Raw genomic sequence first — 21,131 nt, forward strand, 5'->3', positions numbered from 1 at the left:
TGCCACACTATCAACATTTTATGTTGCCATATGACAATCATCAGCCATTTCTATGTCATGCTTCCCATTTTTACAATGTTTACAGTCTTCCTCTAACATACAACCGTTTATTGTATTGTAATCAGGGCATACACTTTGCAATACATTATATATATATATATATATTTATTTATATATATATATTTTAATCAAACACCATATTTAGCTTGGTCAACTGTTTAGATATTGGAGAAATACTGTGTTCTCTATGCACTAGGCCCTGGGTTTTACCATATTAATTTCTTTCTTTTTGACTTTTGAAATTAATTCCTTGATAATAACTATCCTACTATTTTTTTTATATTCTGACCCAATGAATAAATAATGGTACTGGGATGCAGGCTCTCCTGAGTCCTAATCCTGTTACTGATGCATTTTGATGTTCTCTTGAGTCATTTAGACCAACATTTTTCAGTGTTCACTAATTGTGAGTGTCCAACATGAGTCAAGTTGAGACTGATGTTCCGAGGCCCTGGTGAACCACCATTCCCATTGGCTTCAAGCAGAATTTGAGCTGCTCAGCACTTCTTAAAATCAGGTGTGTGTGTATTGGGCATCCAGAAGCTGAAACACTCAAAATAAGTTTCCTCTCATGAAAATGTGAGCCTCAGTCTCTGTGCCTCTATTTCCCATTTGAAACAGGGATAATAATATTAATTTACCATAAGGGCCGTTGAAATAATTAGGGAGAGAAGGCAGCACACGGGCGTGATGGAAAGTCAAACCAAACCTAGATCAAAATGTGCGATTTCACATGTCCAAATTTGTTACATAAATCACAGAAACAAAAGTAAATTGGGCTCTAGGACTTAAGGGCTCCAGAGGGAGTTAAGGGTGCTCAGGTACATCAAAGGATCAGCTTGCCTACAGCAATCCATACACCAGTTATATGCCTGCTCTCCTGATCTGCTTCTGTTACACTTTTTCTGTTGCATACATAAGAAGGTAAAATAGAGTCAGAGTTGGTCAGCAATTTACTACACTGTGCGACTTTATAAATATCCATCCAATGCACAATCCTGTTTTTCCATATCTGAGGCAAATGCACACACATGCAACTGCAGCATTACCCTGCTTTGCTGAACACTGGCTTGGAGACACATTTGACTAACCTAAGCAAAAATCATATCCAAAAAGCCCACAAAGTGTAAAAGTACACAGGAAAGGGTACAGAGGATCAGGCAGCATGTGAAAGAACTGGACAGGCATGCAGGAAGATTGGAGGGATATTGGACTTAGAGGGAAAGCAGCCAGCAAGCCTCACAAGAGGCACATACCTAATTGTTGTAATGATTAATTATTTTCCTATTAGTCTTAGGCTCATTGCTTCACATCCCTGCCCGTCCTTTCATATGTGTAGATAATGCCTTCACTTTGCTTTCTGGTTTTCTAAGTCTTCCCCTTTTTCTTTTGCTTTAGATTTTTCACCGTGCAAGGATACAATTTGCTATTGTTGGTTTTCACTTTCCTCTCAGAATCCAGGCAGTGCTAGTTCTGACTACCAACTTATAACAACAGTGCAGCACTCCTCTGGCACTTAGATTGCCTAGCTCCTCAGATACATGTTTAGGAGCATGAAACTCTATCTACCCACACACATGCAAGCACCAACAACCTTTGCTCATGTACTTTAAGTTCTTGCACTGAGGGATGTAGGCAAATACCACTGGCAGAGTGAACTGCATGTCCAGTCAAAATATAATCAAAACCGAAACACAGTTATCTAACTCTCAGGTATTATTGCCTTAGTTGCCTGACAGTTGGTGATGTCTGAGGCATATACTGTTGCTATCACAACAGGATTAATTTCTTCATGCTTATTCATACAAATATAGGAGATCAAATGCCCATTTGTGATATAAATAGCAGGAGGTTATGATACCACTATAAAGAGAGCTTGATGCTGACAGATGCACAGAACCTGCAGTTCTCATTGACTTCTTTGGAATTTGAAGTAACACAGTAATTCCTCAGCATCAGGCCCAGAATAATGTTCACTGGGACTTAAACAAAACAGAAGAGCTTGGTGTAAACTTGAGAGCACCTCATTATAACCAAAAAAAGACATTAAAATAATGCCCTCTGCAGAAGGATATCTTCCATTGTTGTATAGTGTTGTATGAGGCTCTGAGTATGTTTCCCAGCCCTGAAGAAGAACTCTGTGTAAGCACAAAAGCTTGTCTCTTTCACCAACAGAAGTTGGTCCAATAAAAAATATTATCTCACCCACCTTGTCTCTCTATACAGAGGGAAAAGACAAAAATAAATGAAGGATAAACTGGATCTATCAAAATATATATATAATTTGACTAAGCATAAAAGATCCTTTTATCAAAAAGAAAGTAAATCTACATCTTAGAAATCAATTTAATTTTCAGTTTTGTAACATCCTTTCTTGGTGAATAAGACACAATCATTAAAATTAACTAAGAAAGAACTAATTCGTGTCTCAAATTTGAATACACAGAATCCTCATTGACTTCTTAGGACTTTGCATGCGTAGGTCTGTGTAATTATTTAAATTACTATTTGCAACAATAACAAATTGTTATTGAAATGAAGTTTTATGCACTCAGCAAAAGTCTAGCACTCAGTTCTTCGGAATTCTATTCCGGGCTTTGCCAAATAATTTACTTGTGAGCTTAGACAAGTCACTTAAGTTCTCTGTGCCTCAGTTCCCTCATCAGTAAAATGAGGATATTACTGCTTTCCTCACCAGGATGTTAGGTAGTTAAACATGTAAGTTAGTAAAATGCTTTAAGATACTCAGTTGTAAAGCAATATGTGAGAAATTGCAGTGTCTTATTAAGAACAAAAGTGTCCAGAATACAATAGATATATCTATTAAAAGATCATTTCCTCATATTTATGTGTTATTCAAAAAATTCAAATGAATTGATTGCTATTATTTGACATTTGATCTGTGCACTTACATGTGATTGGTCAGGTAAATCTCAAAGATTTCTTTCTGTTACTTGATTTGATGAGCATGCATGCACTGCTAATGCACATTCTTGCACTTGCATATTTAAAGTTTGTTTTCCTGTGAATACTTGTGCACAGGATATTAAAATTCAGTGAACAACACGATCACTCAAACGTTTTCAGGAACAGGAATAGTAGACAAACATGAGCATGGTTGAAGCAACTTCATTTAAAAATTCACGTGGTCATTTGTGGAAAATTTATTGCAGTATTAGCCCATCACATCTGGGTAATTTATATCCAATGTATTTCAATACTACAGTATTTATTGTTATGAAACTAGAAAAAGTGACTCTTCAGCAGACTTCAGACAAATATGTATGTATCGATTGCTGTGGCAATTGGGTCATTGAACATTTTTTCTTCTGAATGTGCATCATAAAACACGAAGAGGACTCATGAAGCGTTTTCTTGTCAAGGGGATTTAGAGGGCCTATTATTCTACTCCCAGTATTTATCTTCTGATTCCTCAGGAATAGCAGTTCCCAGTTGGAAAGTTTCTGATCTAATATGCAAAGCATTTACAATAGTCAGCAGGAAACTCAATCTGCTTTTGCCTCTGCACTCTGGAGCCGGTGTAACTTTTCCATTAACTTAAACAAATGCTGCTGTATTTTTAGACCATGTAATTACCCTACATCAGCAGACTGAGCCCTGTGAAAGTACGCTGGAGAAAGATTCGAGCCCTATGTTTCTCTGCTTATAAAACTCTGAAACCCAAACCTTCGGATGTGGTGATTAATGAAATGCCTCTTGATCATTTGATCTGATCCCACTTGCTGAGGTAAATTGTTTCTGTTTTCCGTGGGCATAGTTAGGATATTTTGGCATAATGACTGGACGGCAAAGACTTCACACTTGAAAAGACATACCACTCTACGTTAATGCATGGCCACTGAGAATTGTAGCACTTTTTATCTTTCTTCATTCCCCCCTCAAAGATAAAAGACCAAGGAGACATTTTTGTTATGTCCAAAAAGAGGCATTTGCTTGAGATGTTTTACGAACGTCTTGGTAATAGCATTAGCTCCATATATGCTGCCATTCAAAACCTCAACAGCTCTGTGATTAAAGGCATTTGTCAGGAGGCAACAGGCATTTGGCTATGACAAAATCTGTCATTTTTTATGAAGTTGGAGTGTGCCAGTCAACAGCTGCATTAGGCTGTCATCATAATGCACCGCAAAACATCGGCAGATTCACAATGCCACCATTAACACTTTAATTCAATGTTTTGATAACAGGGTGCTCCACAAGGCATACAGTTGGTCTCTTCTGTCATATAAGTCAGTGCCTGTTTCAGATTTGTCTGTGCCTAACACTAAAGATTTATAATGGTAACTGTACAACACAGCCACATGATGCCTCATTTGTCGCAATATTTCATTTTCCTCCTTTGCTTGCAAAGGCTATTTCAGAGACAGAATATGAAGGACTGATATCACTTATTTGCACTGCGGAGATGTCTGTGAACATACTCCAACAGCAATAGTAAACAAGTTACTGATCCATTAAAAATGATTAAAAACCCTTATCATATAAAAATAATGTATATTTTGTAATGACTTTAGAATACCACACAGCACACAAGCCATCACACTGAGGAAGCAACAATTGCCACTGAGGTCGATAAAAAATGTTTGGATTAAACATATTCAATATACTTGATTTGGATGAAGGCAAACTGATGATGAACTAAATGTTAGTTCATGAATGCACTGCTTTATTTTATTTTGCAGGAAAAAATAGCTTCTTATCTCATGGTAAGCTGTTATAAAGCCCTCTTCATTATAATATCTAAGCAGCTCCCAAATATTTAAAAACAGTGAACAACAATAATGATCTTTCTTTCCCTTCCAAGTCTGTAGGAGAAATAGATTGATTAGTTTATAGGCTTTTTTGCTTGTTTTTTTTATCAGTTCTGTTGGGAATAATTTCCATAGTCAAAATCCAGCTCCTAAGGTCTCATGTCTCCTGTACATCTGGTCGCTACTATTCAAGAGTTCCATTCTTCCAGTACAATATAGATATATAATGGGAGATCATGGTCACAGAGGGAAAGGCGATTTCTCAGGTAAGTAGGGCCAGTTCCATGGAGAGCTTTGAATATGAGGGCAGAGACCTTGAGCTGGATTCTGTTCAGTGGAAAGTCAGTGCAGAGAGCACAGAACCAGGGTGATGTGTGTACAGAAACCTGTATTGTTGAGAAGACAGGCAACTGCATTTCGTACCTGCTGAAGCTTTTTTCAGGGTGTGTCTGAAAGGGCTTTGTGCCTTTGACTAATCAGTTAGCAAATTAAGTCTGATTAAGGAAGTTAATAGCATACTGTTATTAATATAAAGTGACCATATTTTCAAAATAAAAACCAGGACACTGAGAGCTCCAATCACAGAAGGAAAAAGTGTGGGTGGGAAGGAGGGAAGCCAGTACAGGAAGAAGAATTATATTCAACATAAAAAAAGGCAGAATCAAGAAACAGGCATCAAAACCAGCCAGGGCTGAATCTAAGTGAATTCTGTCCCATCCATTAAAAAGAAATTACATATCTCATTATTTATTACATCATGTTGCATGTTTTTCTATTAAGTACAAATGTTTAAAAAATATTTTGCCTACCTTACATTGTTCTTTTGTCTTTCCCTTCACTCTATTTTTCCTTTTCTTCTCCTGTGTATTTTACCACGTTTTCCTGTGTCTTTTCACTCATTATACTTTTCTATAGTATGCAATTTTTGTTCTCATTCTCTTCTTTTTCCTATTTTGTGTTCTCTTCCTCCTCCCAAGTTTCCCCTCTCCCTCTAACACCCCTTCGCACTCGGTTCCCCTTCCCAATCTCTCTTTACTATCCCCAACATCTTCTTCTTTCATCCACTTTATTCCAGTCTCTCCCACCAAAACTCTCTCATACATTTTGCACCCTCAGAATCTCAAACATCTCAAAAATTTGTTACTGGTATCTCAGTACCAGGCATTCAGCATCAAATCCAGGCCCTACACATGTATGCAGCATAGAGATTGCAAGAGTTTCACAGTATCACCAGGATCTGTAGCTGCCTGAATCACCCACAGAAACAGACACATGGGCTCCCTAAAGGAGAAATCTGTATTTCGCTCCTTCCCCTCCCCTGTCCTAACTGCCATCTATGGCAGCTGAAGCACTGAGGGGTGACATCACAAAAGGCAGAGCATCTCTGAGATCCCAATGGTTGGGGAAAGGGACAGAGGGACAGGTTCTCCTTCAGGGCAATCATAGCCGCTGATAATGAATGGATTGTGTGATCCATAGCCAGTGTCCTTAGCACTGCTTGGCTGACCCTTCTGAAATGGAATGGTCATCAGAGACTGAAGGATGGGACCAACTGGGCAGAAGATTCTGCAGCTATCAGAGGGGAAAGAAGGGGAGAGACCTCCCAACAGTGTTCTCCCAGAGATACGTTCATCCCTTCTCTCCTCTCTCACTCCCCTGAAGTAGTTCCATGAGGTTTACAGGATTTATGTAATGTTATTGGGGGCAGACATTGTGTCCCCATTCCCCTGATCAGCTGCACATAATCCATGGAGCAGATACCCTCCACGATTCTTTGTGCCCTAGGCTGAGCAGCCTCCAAACCAGTTGGCCTGGCATACAGCTAGGTCATGCATCATTAAGGGGTTACTGCTACATGACACAGAGCCAGGGTTTAGCCATCAATGTACAGCTCTGTGAAAAAGCAACTGGACCTGATTTTCACCCATTGACTTCAATGGGAGTTAAGGGCTCTCAGTATCTCTGAAAAAATCAGGTCCATTGAACTTTAAATGTTTGTCTACAGCATGGCTTGTTTTCTGTGGTTTTATCCACATTTACAGCTCAGAGTTTAAGTGATCATTAAACAACTCCTGCAGAGAAAATCTTGGAGGTGGACAACATAAAACTTATACTCTGTCACACATTTCTTTGTAAGGCCCCTCTGGCTTTTTCAGAGGAATCCCCACTGTATTACAAGTGCTGCCTCATTCTTTACTCTAACCTTTCCACAGAAATAGAATCATTATAGATACATTTGATATGGGCTGAACCAAAGCTCTGGATCCAAACACCCTCAAATCTTTTGGGAAATGGGGATGGGGGTTTGAATTCAGGATCTGGATCTGAATTTTACAGTTGAGGCCCATCTATAATTTACAAAACGTCAGTACAAATTAAAGAAGACAAACGCAAAGTGATTATCTTCTTCCCTTTCTGAAGCATCTAGCACTCGAGCTGATGAAATACTGAATGTTCTTTAAAGTGGCATTGCTGTGTACTTGAGTCTTGGCCAGCAGCCGTCCCTTCATAAGTTATTCCAACAAGTATGAATACCCTGCATGAGTGCTATTGCTGAGATAGGAATGCCCACACAGAAATCTGTGAATTACCCCCAACAGGTCCCTCCAGAGCTCCTGTTATGCATGGCCCGTCGAGATGCCTCACCATAGGTTCTGCAAGGAGCCAAAATCAGTGTGGAATAAATTCTTTGATGCCCATGGGATTCTGGTGGGTGCCTATGCACAGGACCTTACCAGAATTGGGCTAATAATGTGACTTTCTCTACCATTTCTTAGTCTCTCTGCCAGTTGTGGTTTGCCCCCATGGGGAGTGTGCACTTGAGTTCAGAAAGTCACCGACACATAGAAGGACTTTAAACTAGACTCCCTCATCTAAAGCTAAAACCCATAGGTCAGATCAGCCCTTCCCAGAGAAATTTCCTGTGGGAGGGAAGGGACAGAGTTTCACCTCACAGAATTTACTGGGAAGCATCCCTTGTAGGGCAAGGGATTTGGGAAGCATTAAAGTGTATAGAGGGAAAAACACCTCCCAGCCTCACACGTCTGTAGAGAAAGGAACCTTCCAGACAAACATCCAACCATCCACGTGGCTCCACTAAAATCCTGCTCCCTTGGCAACATAGCTTCTATTGACTGGATCCTCTTGTGCCTGCTTAATGGCAGCCACTGTGGGGACCCAGAGACAGTTAATACAGTTCCAAGCCACATTAACTCCTGACTGAATTTCTGCATAGGAATCTGGCAGGATCAGTAGGAAACAATTCAGCAGAGTGTAGCCAGTCGTCTGTTCTGCCCCACTTCTTCCTTGCCCACTTTGAACAGAAGCCTTTTCATTCCAGGAATAGGAGCAGTGCTGTGGAAATGTGTCTTCAGAGAGTCCACTCACTCACATACATGAAAAAGACACCAACCACTACCATGACAAAGCCCAGACTTTCCTTTAGGTCTGATCAAAAAATTTCCAATGAAACTGTTTTGCAACTGAAAACTGGGGTTTTGACAAATGAAACATTTTCCTCCATTTTTTTATTTTTCATTGAAAACCCAACTCCCTCCCCCACAAAAAAAAATCTGTTTTTGCATTAGGAATCTTTATGCAAAATATTAAATAAGAAGATTCCTGAATCTAGAAGGAAATGGAAAAGAAAAATATATGTTTTCACCAGGGGGACTCAACATGCTCTCTCTTTACTGCATCCTTGTAAATTAATTTTCATTATAATCATTACAACATTTTGGTTCACTTTCCCTCAGCTGCTTTGTTTTCACATGTACTTTTTTTTACCTGCATGTTTACATGTGTTTTATTATACCCCACTCTGCAAATGGTTCTCTTTATTCCACATCTTTCCATAGCAAGTGTGACTCTATAAAACATTCTGCATTTTACAAGCTATTGGACGTAAGTGAAATAATCTTCCCCATTGCTATCATTACATACCATACCCCATTACATACACTACCACATCCTCCCTTAAATTTCAATTTATTTTTCCCCATTGTTTATAATGTCAAAACACCCAAGTCAGGGTCTGATTTTCCTCTTATTTACACTAGTTTTATACAAGAGTAATTCCATTAATTTCAACTAAATTATTCCTAATTTGCAATGGTGAAGAAGAATAATGAGCCCATCAATTCTAATTACAACAGTGTAGATCTGGAGTAATTCCAGTCAAAAGAGTTATGCTGGATGATGCAAATGAGGCAGAATGTGGCCCAGAAAGCTCTCTCACTTTCAAAATGTGGTTAAGGGATAAAATATAAATATATATAAATATATAAATAAATATAAATTTTAGTACCTACCTACAAGTTTAAAAAGAGTAGACAGTCTGAATTTCTCTGAATGCTGGTATTTCAAAAGATCAACTGAAGAAGCTGAAATGTGGATGAAGAATCCTGGCTTTGCAAATGACTCGAAGGAACTGTATCCTGGGAGCCATGTGTTCTTGTGGATGGCAAAGGTTGATCTGTTATGGAACTCTTCACTTTGTTCCCATTTGGAAAGAAGCAGGGTATCATTGGAAGCCAAATGAAGAAAATAATTTGGTCTGTCAGCTGTTTCAAATGAAACCAAGCTGGGATCTGAAAAAAAAACACAACATATTCACTGGACTAAGCACAGTGGGCCAGATTCATCTTTGGTGTAACATCACTAAAGTCAATAACACTCAAGTCCACAGTAAGGATGAATGGGGCCCAGGTCTTTTAAGGAAAAATATGCACACATTTTGCTTGCTTTACTCACATTGAGTACCTGGTAGCCCCAGTGATTTCAACAAGACTGAAATGCAGGGTAAGGTACTTGTCAACAGGCGGATGCAATAACCTAGCCCACAGTGAGTCTATAACTTCAGTTCACTAGCTTTGTAAGCCTTATTTTTAATCCAAAATTAAAATGCAGTCTAATCGGTTTTACAAAGTTATGCTTGCCCATTTGGGAAGTTATAACTCAAAAGCTCAATTAGTCATTTAAAATGAAGTAACTAAAATGCATTTTACATTCAGCTTGCAGGGTCATGTTTTTCAGTTTCCAAACAATCAGCTTTCCAGCCTCCTCAGGACAAATAATGTTAAAAACAGATTTGGAACATGCATGTCCTTATACTAGTAACGGCTCTGTTGTGGCAACCTTATATATGCTGACCAGTACTTTACCCCTAAAACAGTCCCACTGATTTCAAGCAAACTTCTGTGGGACCACTTGCAGAATAAGGTACTGGTCAATGAAAGAACTAAGTCTGTTACGGGCACCTGTTGCTCACAGTATTACTTCATTTTATTTTTCTGTAAACTGTGGTATTCTGTTTAAAATAACCATAGAACTACTGTAAAATCAACTATCCCCTGAGGACTGGATAATATTTCTTTTTAAAATAGGGCACAGAGAACAAATAATCTCCATTAAACAGATGTTTTATTATGCTCTGTCCATATTTCTGGAGCACCACTTATTTTCCAAGTATGACAACATTTATTTATTTGAAAAATAGAACTGCGTGGAAGAGAGTGTCTTTTCTATTATTGGCTGTAACAGGTACACTGGCAATGTGATTTATATCACCTATTGTGTATACAAGAGTTATTTTATTACCAAAAACTCCAGTCTTTTTTTCATCACTTGTATGAATCTAATAAAATTTACCGATTTTGGGGGGATACAAATTAACTTCTAAGTACTTTTAGTACTTTAGTACTTTTAGTACTATAAAACTAAGATTCCTGCCACAGGCTAAGGGCAGAACTAACAGCCCCAGTCTTCTGCACTCGCCTACGTGTAATTTTGGGCCAGTTCTGAACTGGGACCAGACTCACTAGTTAGAGCCCTGCCATTCCCTCAGCCAACCCACAGTGGCCATTCTATGGTCCTACACAAAAAGCTCTATGGCAGTCAGGATGTTCAGAGTCTATGCCTCACAGGCTCTCTAAGGACCTGATCAGCAGGATCAGACATTTCTGGTGCATCTTGGGTTAATGCACACTAAAATATTTATTACAACAAACTTTCCCCAGAGAGTGAAATTGGATGTGCAAATAACTACAGTATTTCATCAGCATCATAAAATATTGAAAGCATAAAAGCAAAACACACATACTCCTCTGAAGGAGTCAAATGCCTCCCTTGCAGCTGAACCAGTGAAATTTTGGTATGCAATGGTAGGCAGGATTTTAAGAGGCCCCACCGGGGATGTGCATCCCTGTGTGAGGCATGGCTCTGCTTCAAGATGGCTCCCTCCATGCCAGCACACAGGAAATGAGAGATGGCACAGCAAAGAATGGGCTGGAGCATCTGTTGTTACATCAATCCTTCCAATCTTCCTCATCCTTCTCTCCTGCCATAGGGCACATTGGGACTGTGAAGGTTACAATGTTGTTTTGAAAACTAAAAGTATCTGTCTATTTATAAAGCTGCAGTCTTCCAATTAAAACCCACTATGTGGAGAGCTTGGTGGACAATGTTAAAGTTTAGAATCAGCTGATAGCTGCAGATGAAAGGTCTGTGGGCCAATTCTGTCCTCAGGTGGTGGACTGTATCCAAGGGCAGAATTTGCTGTGTGTTCACTACTCATTCTGTCGTTGTCTTTATCTATGTTTATTTTCAGGTTATAGTGACTTTACCATGTGCTTTGGGCTTATACCGTCCTGAAGTCAGCATAAAGCTCACTCCATCTCCCGGAACAAAATCTTCTGCTCTCACTGGGAAAACATAGCCACCCAACAGTTTGGCTGCCATCACAACTTCTCCATCCAAGTAGCTGACCAGATTGTACGGACCCTTTCCCAGAACTGTTGAGAGAGAAGCCAAAATTAACTTTCATGTTGAGTATCACAAATGCTTGAACTCTCACATGTTATCTTAAACAGTCATGTAGTTGAAAATTAAACAAGAACAATCCCAGCCTGAAAACTACTCTTGGCTCCACGTGCTAAATTGCAATGGCAGTGCATTATGATGCAAACCCTACCGTGCAAAAAAAACAAAAACCACCAAACCAACCAACCAACCAACACTTTCACATATTAGTTGTAATTAGAGCAGCACAAAATTTCCATCTTCTGTTCCTAGAGATTTGTGTGAACTTTCACCTTTGCTCCCTACCTCCATATCCCTCTAGGTTCCATTTTTAATGGGTTCAACTGAAATAAAATCTAGATGACATCTCAGTGGTGCTCCTGGCTATGTGCCCAAACAGCAAGATTTGCATGTGGACAATAATCTTGCCCTATATTATATGCAGGAAACCAGACTAGATGATCACTGTGATCCCTTTGGGTCTTACAATCTATGAATAGATATGGATAATAAGAATGCACATATTGTATTTAGTCTTGGAAGGATCAGATTTCTATCAGTAAACATTGGTAAACATTGATTTCACTGTACACTCACAAATTGAAGAAAAAATATTTCTACTGATAATAATCAACATTTACAGCAAGGCAAATTAAGAAAAATGCTTCTTAAGAACTTATCGCAGTCAAAATCCAATGATTTAGACTAGGCTTGTTACAAATAGATTAGTAAGTGAACAGTAAATTAGTAAATTAACAGTAAATATAGATATGATTTGTTGATTTAAGGATATTTACTTTGTATATTTTGAAATGTAGTTTTGACGGTTTGTGTTTGAACCATTTATAAAGCTTTAACTTTTTGAATCTCAACGTCTACTGTTACTGAATAATTGTCTGATTCACGCCCCTTCCCACCATAATTTCCCTCAACTGTGAAAATGTATAAGTCAATACAAATCTAAGGCTTAAAAATAAACATTAATATTATCCATCAAAATTATATAAAATTGAATTCTGCCAAGCCTAATAACTTAGGTGTATTTACATACACACAATGCTGGAGTAGTGTGGTATAAAATGGTATTATTAAAGCCTGAATTGGAGATGGGCGTATGTCCATGTTTTGAAGTTTTGTAAAGATTCACACAGCTTCCTCTACATTTGAAAAGTAAGTACTTGACAGATGCAAAATAATACAAACATTTTTTCCAGCTGATGTGATTTAATTTATGTATTACTTATGTATATGTTTAACAATACTCACTAGGAGTAGCTTTCCCAGAGCTGAAGAAGAGCTCTTTGTCAGCTTAAAAGCTTGTCTCTTTCACCAACAGAAATTGGTCCAATAAAAGATATTACCTCACCCATCTCGTCTTTATTTCCCATTAGTATACGTGAACTTCTTAGATAGTAAAAGTGCACGTATTATATTACTTTTTTGTATACATGCACAAACAGTGCTGAAGTAGTGTGGTATAAAGGTATTATCAGCTAGGGATGTAAAAGAAAAGCTTAACCGTTTAAATGTTTAAACGGTAATCAGTGAGGAGCTGAGCCCAGCACGGCCCCCCCCCCCCCCCCCCCGATGCGTTTAACATTTAAACAGATTTCTAATTAAATTAATTTTACATCCCTATTATCAGGATGAATTTGAAATTCGGTATCTTACTAACAAGCGACAAAACCAGGGGGCGAGTTACATTGTCATCTCAAACACATGCTGATAAATACTTCCTACGATGTCACATCATCACCTATTTTGCTTATACCAATAATGTTATATAAACATATTTTTAGGATATTTTTTTTAAATTAATTGGGACTATTTTTTATATCCCTCTTCCTTAAAGCCAGGTGTCTTAGTTCCCCTTGGTCCAAAGTATTGGGGTCAGAAAGAGCCATAAAACCTCTCAAAATGTCCTGAAATAGCATTTCTACAACTAAAAATGATCATGAATTACAATTTGATATCTCAGGCTCTTTCAAGACATGAAGTAAGTACTGAATCCCATTAGTAAATTGGGAATATCCCCTTTCCAATTATAAAAAGCATCTGTTTTGAGCTATGGAGGGAGGTAAGATACTCAGCTCTAAGGTCTGGACATTGTTATACACAAATAGCCTGACACAGGCCCAGGACTTGATCTTACCCTTCTTGAGCCTTGGGACATCTGAGGGGAGAAGGAAGAAATGTTTTTGTGCCAAGATGATTTATTTTTAATGGAAGCTGTTTGGCCTATTATAACAAATCCTAATGAGACGGATTAGCAGGTGAGGGGGGCTTCTCCAAAATAATTCCTGTTTGGACTATAACGTCTTTTGGAAAGATTTCCAATCTTGATTTTAAAAATTTCCGCCCAATCCTTGGTAAATTGTCCCAATGAGCTGAGCAAATAACAGATTTTTTCAGTTTGCTGGCAAGTCCAAAAAATTTAGGAAATAGAATCAGGTCAAATCAAACACAAAATGTTTCAAAATTTTTGGCAAACTGAAAGTAAAAAAATGTCAAAGTAAAACATGTCAAATTTTTGTTTTAGGATTTTTTTCAACAGAAACAATTTGATGAAACTGATCTGAATCTACAAAATTCTTCAGTGTGGGTGAATGTGCATTTTTCACTAAAAAATGTTTAGATACAAATTTCACCCAACTAGTTAACAACCATCACTGTTAAAAATGTGCACGGATTTCCAGTCTGAATTTTTCCAGCTTCAATCAACTTCCAGACATTAGATCTTGTTATATCTTTGCCTGCTAGAATCTTAACCAATTTCTGTTCCCCATGTAGCTAGTTATAGACTGTGATCAAGTCACCCTTTTAACCTTCTCTTTCTTAAATTAAACAAATTGAGGTCCTTGAGTTTATCACTGTAAGGCATATTCACAGTCCTTTGATTTAAACATTACACTTTCAAAGTTACAGCCAATTATGTAGTAAAATTACATGGAGTCATATGGTACTTCATTTGTGAAAAAAAAAATACAAAAAAGAAAGGAAAACTGCAATACTCCCTGCAAACTCTGCATTTTCTGTATTTAAATACTGAAATAGCAATTTATCAGTTAAAAACCTACTATATAACGCTTCTCTGAGCAATTCAACTCAAATGGAAAACACTTTCAAAAATCCCCATGACCAGGCAAGGCAAATCCTTTGGTCAAATTTTCTCTGGCCCTTTCATATGGTGTGCAAGTAGGGTACAGAGGCACAAGTAGCCTCTCCCACTAGAGGCCCTATTCAACTTCCCTCTGGAGTGAGGGCTCCATTTCAAGCCCAGTGCAGTGCCCAGCTACTACAGTCTATCCCTAAAGAAACAAACTTTTACATAGGCTCAATAGGCATATTGACAAGGTACTCTGCACTAGGGTGACCAAATGGCAAGTGTGAAAAATCGGGAAAAGGGGTGGGGGGTAATAGACACCTATATAAGACAAAGCTCCAAATATCGGAACTGTCCCTATAAAATCAAGACATCTGGTCACCCTACTCTGAACCCTGAAATTTTTCAGATCTGTTTCTATTAGCCACAAACACGCAACTATGTCTATAACTATAAATTAGCTCCCTCTTGAAGCTGCTCAGGGAAATACAAATGGGAGACTAGATCATTTACCAATCAGGTATCTATTTTAGAAAGTAGTGTTTGCCTAAGTACTAAATACAAATTCAATTTTTAGGCATCTTTAAAGATAATTAAAGAGAATTGATTCTTAAACTACATCTAGGATATTATGACCTCATTGTTTCTATCACCATTTCTTTTCAATAATAACTTTCAGTATTTTATAAGAGATGGGACTATTAAAGCTATTACTTTATAATGTGGACAACTAGTGCTTAACTAACTCTAGTTTATCCACAAAAGAAGAGATGGACCTAAACCAAAACCCTGACTCTGACAAGCCCTAAACTTTGGAGTTGGAGCCATTTCCACAATACAATAGTTTTCACTGGTTACATTTTTTAAACAATATATGAGAAATAGCCAATTATAATACTAATGGGATAGGCTGACATATTCTATTGAATAAAATATGGCATTAGTTACTTAATGAATAGTTATTTATTTATGATCTTAAAACATTTACATTTATTGTAAATAAGTTATATATCAGTGAAATTGGTCTAGGTTCAATATGAAGTAGATTCCATGATTACTAGCTGTTGGTAACAGCAAAGTAAACTTGCAATACAGTAAACTGGAAATTAAACCAATATAGTGTTTGCAACTTCCATGTTGTCTCTTCATGAACATGTATCCAAAGTTTCTACTTTTATTCAAAACGGTAACAATTATACATAGTAACAAAATGTTTTCTTGTTTTCTTATCAACTCTTCATCATTACTGCAGAACTTACCTTTATTGAAATATTCACAGTCATAAGCTAAAAAAATAAACAAAAGAAACACTTAGCTACAGATATTTCGCAGATTTGAAATTTAGATAAAAACAAGTTTTCCTTTAACCTACCAATGAAGGGACAAACCAAAGCTGCTCAAAACCAAATGCCAGCTAAGTTAGATTTTCCACAAACAATTTTATTCATTAGCAAAGTATTTACTATAACATTTGAGCAAAAATGCACTAAACTCTGAGCGCACATCCACTGCAAACACATAAGGTTATCTGTTTGTGACCTCTGGTGGTCAAAGCTCAGCTTTGCAATCTTTCCTTGCTGACAATAAAATACCCGTGTATAATCTACAATGTCAGAAGCTATGATGTAGTTTTCCTGCTCTACCAGGCTCCCTTTGTGACCTTGGGCAACTCATGTAATCTCTCTGTGCCTCCGTTCTCAATCTGTAATGTACAAATACTTCCCTTCTGCCACCCTTTGTCTGTCTTGCATTTGTAGACCATAAACTTCTTGCAGCAAGGACTATCTCTTACTATGTATTTGTGCTAGGCACTGTAAAATGGGGCTTCAATCTCAGCTGCAGTCTCTTGGCAAAATTGTATTAGTAATAATGATTAATAACATAGCAATATTTTAAATCCTGAATTATACTTGTTCAGAGTATTCTTTAATCCTTCACCATCTCCATGTTGCTTTGGAGGGAGCAGGGGCAGAACAGTGCTCTAAAGCATGTAACATTGTCATCTCCTGCAGGGCGACTCCAAGATTTGACCCTTAGAGCACCATGGACTTCCTCTTATCTCCTGCACCCAAAATAATTGAGTTTGGACTCAGACTATGCCGTGATTACATTCTGTACAGCTAGCCTCATATCAGCTCTTTTGGGGACAATTCACACGTCAAGAGCAGTGGAGAATCCACACAAGTGACTCCCTCCATCCACATCACATGGGATATCTTGTGATGGGTCTCAAAAAAGGTAACGGGAAAAGAAGAAAATGTGGTGTATCGCCCACAAACACAGTAGTGACCAGCGATTCACACACAGTGCAAATCCCATGGCCCAAAATGGACACAGAGGCCAAGCAGAGGGCTGCAGCTACTGTTCCCCCTACACGCCCCACAGCAGCCCTCAGCAGGATGGCTATGCTGATGCTCTAAGCATTACTTTCATTTTGGAACTAGATACTCCATCCAACAGCTCTGCTGTGGTAGCTCTGAGTTTAAAAGGGATGTGCTCATGTGACTCAAACTTTGCTTGCTTTTTCAAGACTAGCTCCAGTGTATAGACTGGCTATGTGCTGGGCCCAGGACTTGGTTGAGAAAACTTACGACACACTCTGGGGGACCTCCAGTCTACTATGACTCCATGCTGACAGCACTGATGTGCATATGCCGATACACTTGTACAGAAACATTCACAATCACCTCCTTGGTTACAGCCACATGTGTCTGTCAAGCAGTTTGAATAAAACCAGGTGACATCAACCTGAAGAACATAAACATTATTATGACAACAAAATAATTCACCTAGACTTTGACAGGAGATCTCAATACAGACTTATCAGACTTTGGCAATTTGACTTCAAAATATGACAGGTGTTATTTTAAATGTCTGAATAAAACACAAAGCATCATTGTAGTCATGAGAAACTGATACACTATTTAGTGGTGCAATTGAATTAATTAAACTATACATAGGAATCAGTTCAGTAATATGACGTTTAGGTTACCTTGTAGTATGGGATAGGGTAAATAGTGTTTACTTGTAATGTTTAAACTTTAATAAGCTAAAAACGTAGAATAATTAGTTTCCCCAAATTAACCACAAATAAACAAACTTAGCAAGTTTGTTAAGAACCATTCGACACACATCATTTCATAATTGATCAAACATGGTGAAATTAGTGATCAACTTTTCTCCACACAAACAATTTCATAAAAATAAATCTGTGATTTCCCCCTCCCTCCCCATATTGTCATGAAGTCTTGTTATGTGTGTCCAAACTGAAAAAGAAAAATCAGTTATTACTAGTGCTAAGTTTTCTAGTTGAATTATTATAATGTGCTCACTACATCGGTCTACACTTGTGGAATGTTCAGAAGCCAGTGCAAAACACAGCTTAATGGCCCAAACCACTGGGAGAATATTATAACATTTGCATAATTATATTTGCATCAGCTTCCATTTTGCTTTCAGCTAAAATTACATTATAATCCCTATATGGGTATTGGCTACTTTCCATAAAAAGACCACCTTTCTCCCTATGTACCATTAAAACAACTAAGATAAGAAGAAGGCCTTGAGCAAGGCCTGGAGCATTAATGGTCCCTAGATTTGAACATCTTAGGGCAGAGTGTATTGCTCCACCAGAGCCCAAGTCTGTTGGCTTTCAAAGTAATTTGTATGGCTCATTTATTTTCTTCAGCATTTTCTTGAGTGAGGCGATATATTTCATTTGTTTTAGGAGGAGAACTCTTCAGGGCTGACATGGCTCAGTATGTGCTGTACTTGTTTAAATAGATTCAGAAAATGTGTCTGAGAGGGAGACTATTATTATATATCTAAAATATATATGGAAATAAAAATAATCCAGCATGTAGATATAGGGATGAAAATGTACCTGGTGGATGGAGGAGAGGGTAAGACCCTATGGGCCCCATCCAGCTCCCTTTACTCATCAGTTTTAATGGGACTAAAGCAAGGTACTATTTAATGTAAGAGTGGCACAATCAGGCCCTAAAGTATAGCTAGTAAGTCAAATGTGTCTAGGTGAACTGAAGATCAGCTGAGAGAATGTGAGCATTATGAAAGATACAACTAAGCAGGTGTTGATGATTTGGAATCAGAATAGATATGGGTCATGATTTCTCTCTCAGTCTCTCATATTAGACAGGGTTGAGATTTAAAATGATGTAGGCCAAAGAATAAGGTTTCTTTTTAATCATGTACACAGAACTTCATGTCATTTTATTTATCATCACTACTCACCACTGGATGGCAAGCTTCAAACACTTCACTTAGCAGTATCCCACATTCCTTCTTGGCAAACGGCTCTCGAAGTGGGTTCAAACTGCATGGATTTCGAATGTCAGAGCTGTCAACACACTAACCCAGAAAGCAAAATTGTCACCCCACAGAAATTTGTTTAACAACCATTGCTGTTATCTGAACTTTCAAAACTTAGGGTTTTTTTTTTTAAATCAGGTTTCAAATAAGTCACGTGAGCACAAATCAAATGTCTCAGTTTTAAAGTACTCATTGTGTGAGTTAAGACAGCCTAGGACTTATAATTAATAAAGGAAGGTAAATCTGCAGAACAAAAAGCCCAGCATGGAGTAATGTTTCACTTGTTCTGAGGGAAAAGGAAAAACAAAGCCACAGTTGTATATGTTGATTTTGTTGCTTTCCAAGCCTTACTCACACAAGTAGTCCTACTTGCATGAATAATAAAGATTACTCATATAAGCAAGCTCTGAGGGTCAGGCTTTTACTCTTTAGCTGGTAGGCGAGACACATTACTGTGAACATACCACCAAATCTGTGGCAATGAGCAGCTCAATTTTTAATTTTTCAGCACACAATAAGAATTTTTTTTCTCTCCATTAGTGTATTTTCATGGTTGGATGTTTCCCACCTGCGAATGACCAGCTGAAATAAAGGCACAAGGTAAAGTAAGAGGTTGCTCTCATGTCCTCCATGATCTGCAAGAAAATATCCTTCCTATTTGTCAATATTGCTTAAAGGCTAAAAAAAAAGCAGTTCAAAAATCTTATTGTTTTGAGTCAGGCAGAGACTGACAAGTTAGTCTGATTTTGAGGTCTTTTAGGTTAATTAGTTTCCTGAGCCATGCAGACCTGAATCAGGGTTCTTTATAATTGCAATACATTGACTTTTTGCTGATTTTTTGTATTCTTCTTATTTAATGTTTTATTTTAAAAAGTTTCAATTGGACTTTTGAATAGCAATCTCAGAAGTGCATATGTATTTGGTAATACACGACTTCCTTCAGGTAAGTTAAATATTCAACATTCATTCATTTAAAATAAATATTTATATAGATTTTGCATACAAAAAACTTTAAAATACATGTTTTGATGTATAGCTTTTTTATATTGCAAAAGATGGAAATATTTTTGAGAGCTGTTTCTCTAAATATTTCTATTACTCTTTGAGCAATGTACTGAATTTAGTGAAAAACTGCAGTACATTTAGAGCAAACATAAAACAGAATACTGCACATCAATCTTTCATGTATCAGTGCTATAGGAAGAAAAAAATTGGGTCCTTTTTTTCCACTTCACTTTAATTATTATTATAACAAGATCAATAAATGTTGTAAATACTGTGTGCACCTGAGCTGCGATTCCAGGAAAGGGAATTACTGTTTCCAAAGCTGATGAGCTATAAAGTGTTACAGAACAAGTATTTACTAGGAAAGCCATTCTTGTTATTATTTACCTCTACTGCTGACCAGCTATTTCCAAACTCCTGAGAGTTTGTTAATTCAAAATTTTCTGGAGTCCTCATTTCATTTATTGTTTTCAAGTCAAAATTTCCACATAATCCAGTCAGTTCACCCTAAAAAAGATTATATGTATTAGTCAGTGCTACCAGCCTTACCCATTATTAAGGTTGCCTGTCATTTCCCATTATATGCCCCTGTTTTCAGTTGCTTATAACTTTGCCAAACATTGATCATTTACTTCATAATACAGTAGAACCTCAGAGTTACGAACATCAGAGTTAAAACTGACAAGTCAATCACACATCTCATTTGGAACTGGATATATGCAATCAGGCAGCAGAACAGACAAAAAAAAGGGGGGGGGACAAATACAATACAGTACTGTGTTAAACATAAACTACTAAAAAAATAAAGGGAAAGCAGCTTTTTTATTCTGCACAGTTAAGTTTCAAAGCTGCATTAAGTCAATGTTCAGTTGTAATCTTTTGAAAAAACAACCATAATGTTTGTTCAGAGTTACAGACATTTCAGAATTACGAACAACCTCTATTCCCATACTATAGAATTGTTTCAGTTGGCTGCTGTGTTTGCCAGATCTTCTATTCTATTCTGTAAACCACGTTAGTCTTGCAATATTGTATAAATGATTTTAGGTGTGTTGATCTCTGCT

General features: G+C 37.6%; 1 protein-coding gene across 1 annotated transcript in view; it reads right to left on the reverse strand.

Moving 5' to 3' along the window:
* Positions 1-21,131, reverse strand: part of OTOG (otogelin) — a 167,274-nt gene that overhangs the window by 55,166 nt on the left and 90,977 nt on the right. The window contains exons 28-33 of the mRNA XM_067540669.1: positions 20,455-20,574; positions 18,985-19,101; positions 17,325-17,481; positions 15,993-16,019; positions 11,456-11,623; positions 9,143-9,421 (exon numbers count right to left, since the gene is read on the reverse strand). Coding sequence (XP_067396770.1) covers positions 9,143-9,421; positions 11,456-11,623; positions 15,993-16,019; positions 17,325-17,481; positions 18,985-19,101; positions 20,455-20,574 — 868 coding nt within the window. The remainder of the gene's footprint in view (positions 1-9,142; positions 9,422-11,455; positions 11,624-15,992; positions 16,020-17,324; positions 17,482-18,984; positions 19,102-20,454; positions 20,575-21,131) is intronic.

This window comes from Emydura macquarii, unplaced genomic scaffold (assembly GCF_026122565.2).
Source record: "Emydura macquarii macquarii isolate MOO-44397 ecotype Brisbane River unplaced genomic scaffold, CSIRO-AGI_Emac_v2 contig_587, whole genome shotgun sequence".
NCBI classification, from domain to species: domain Eukaryota; kingdom Metazoa; phylum Chordata; order Testudines; family Chelidae; genus Emydura; species Emydura macquarii.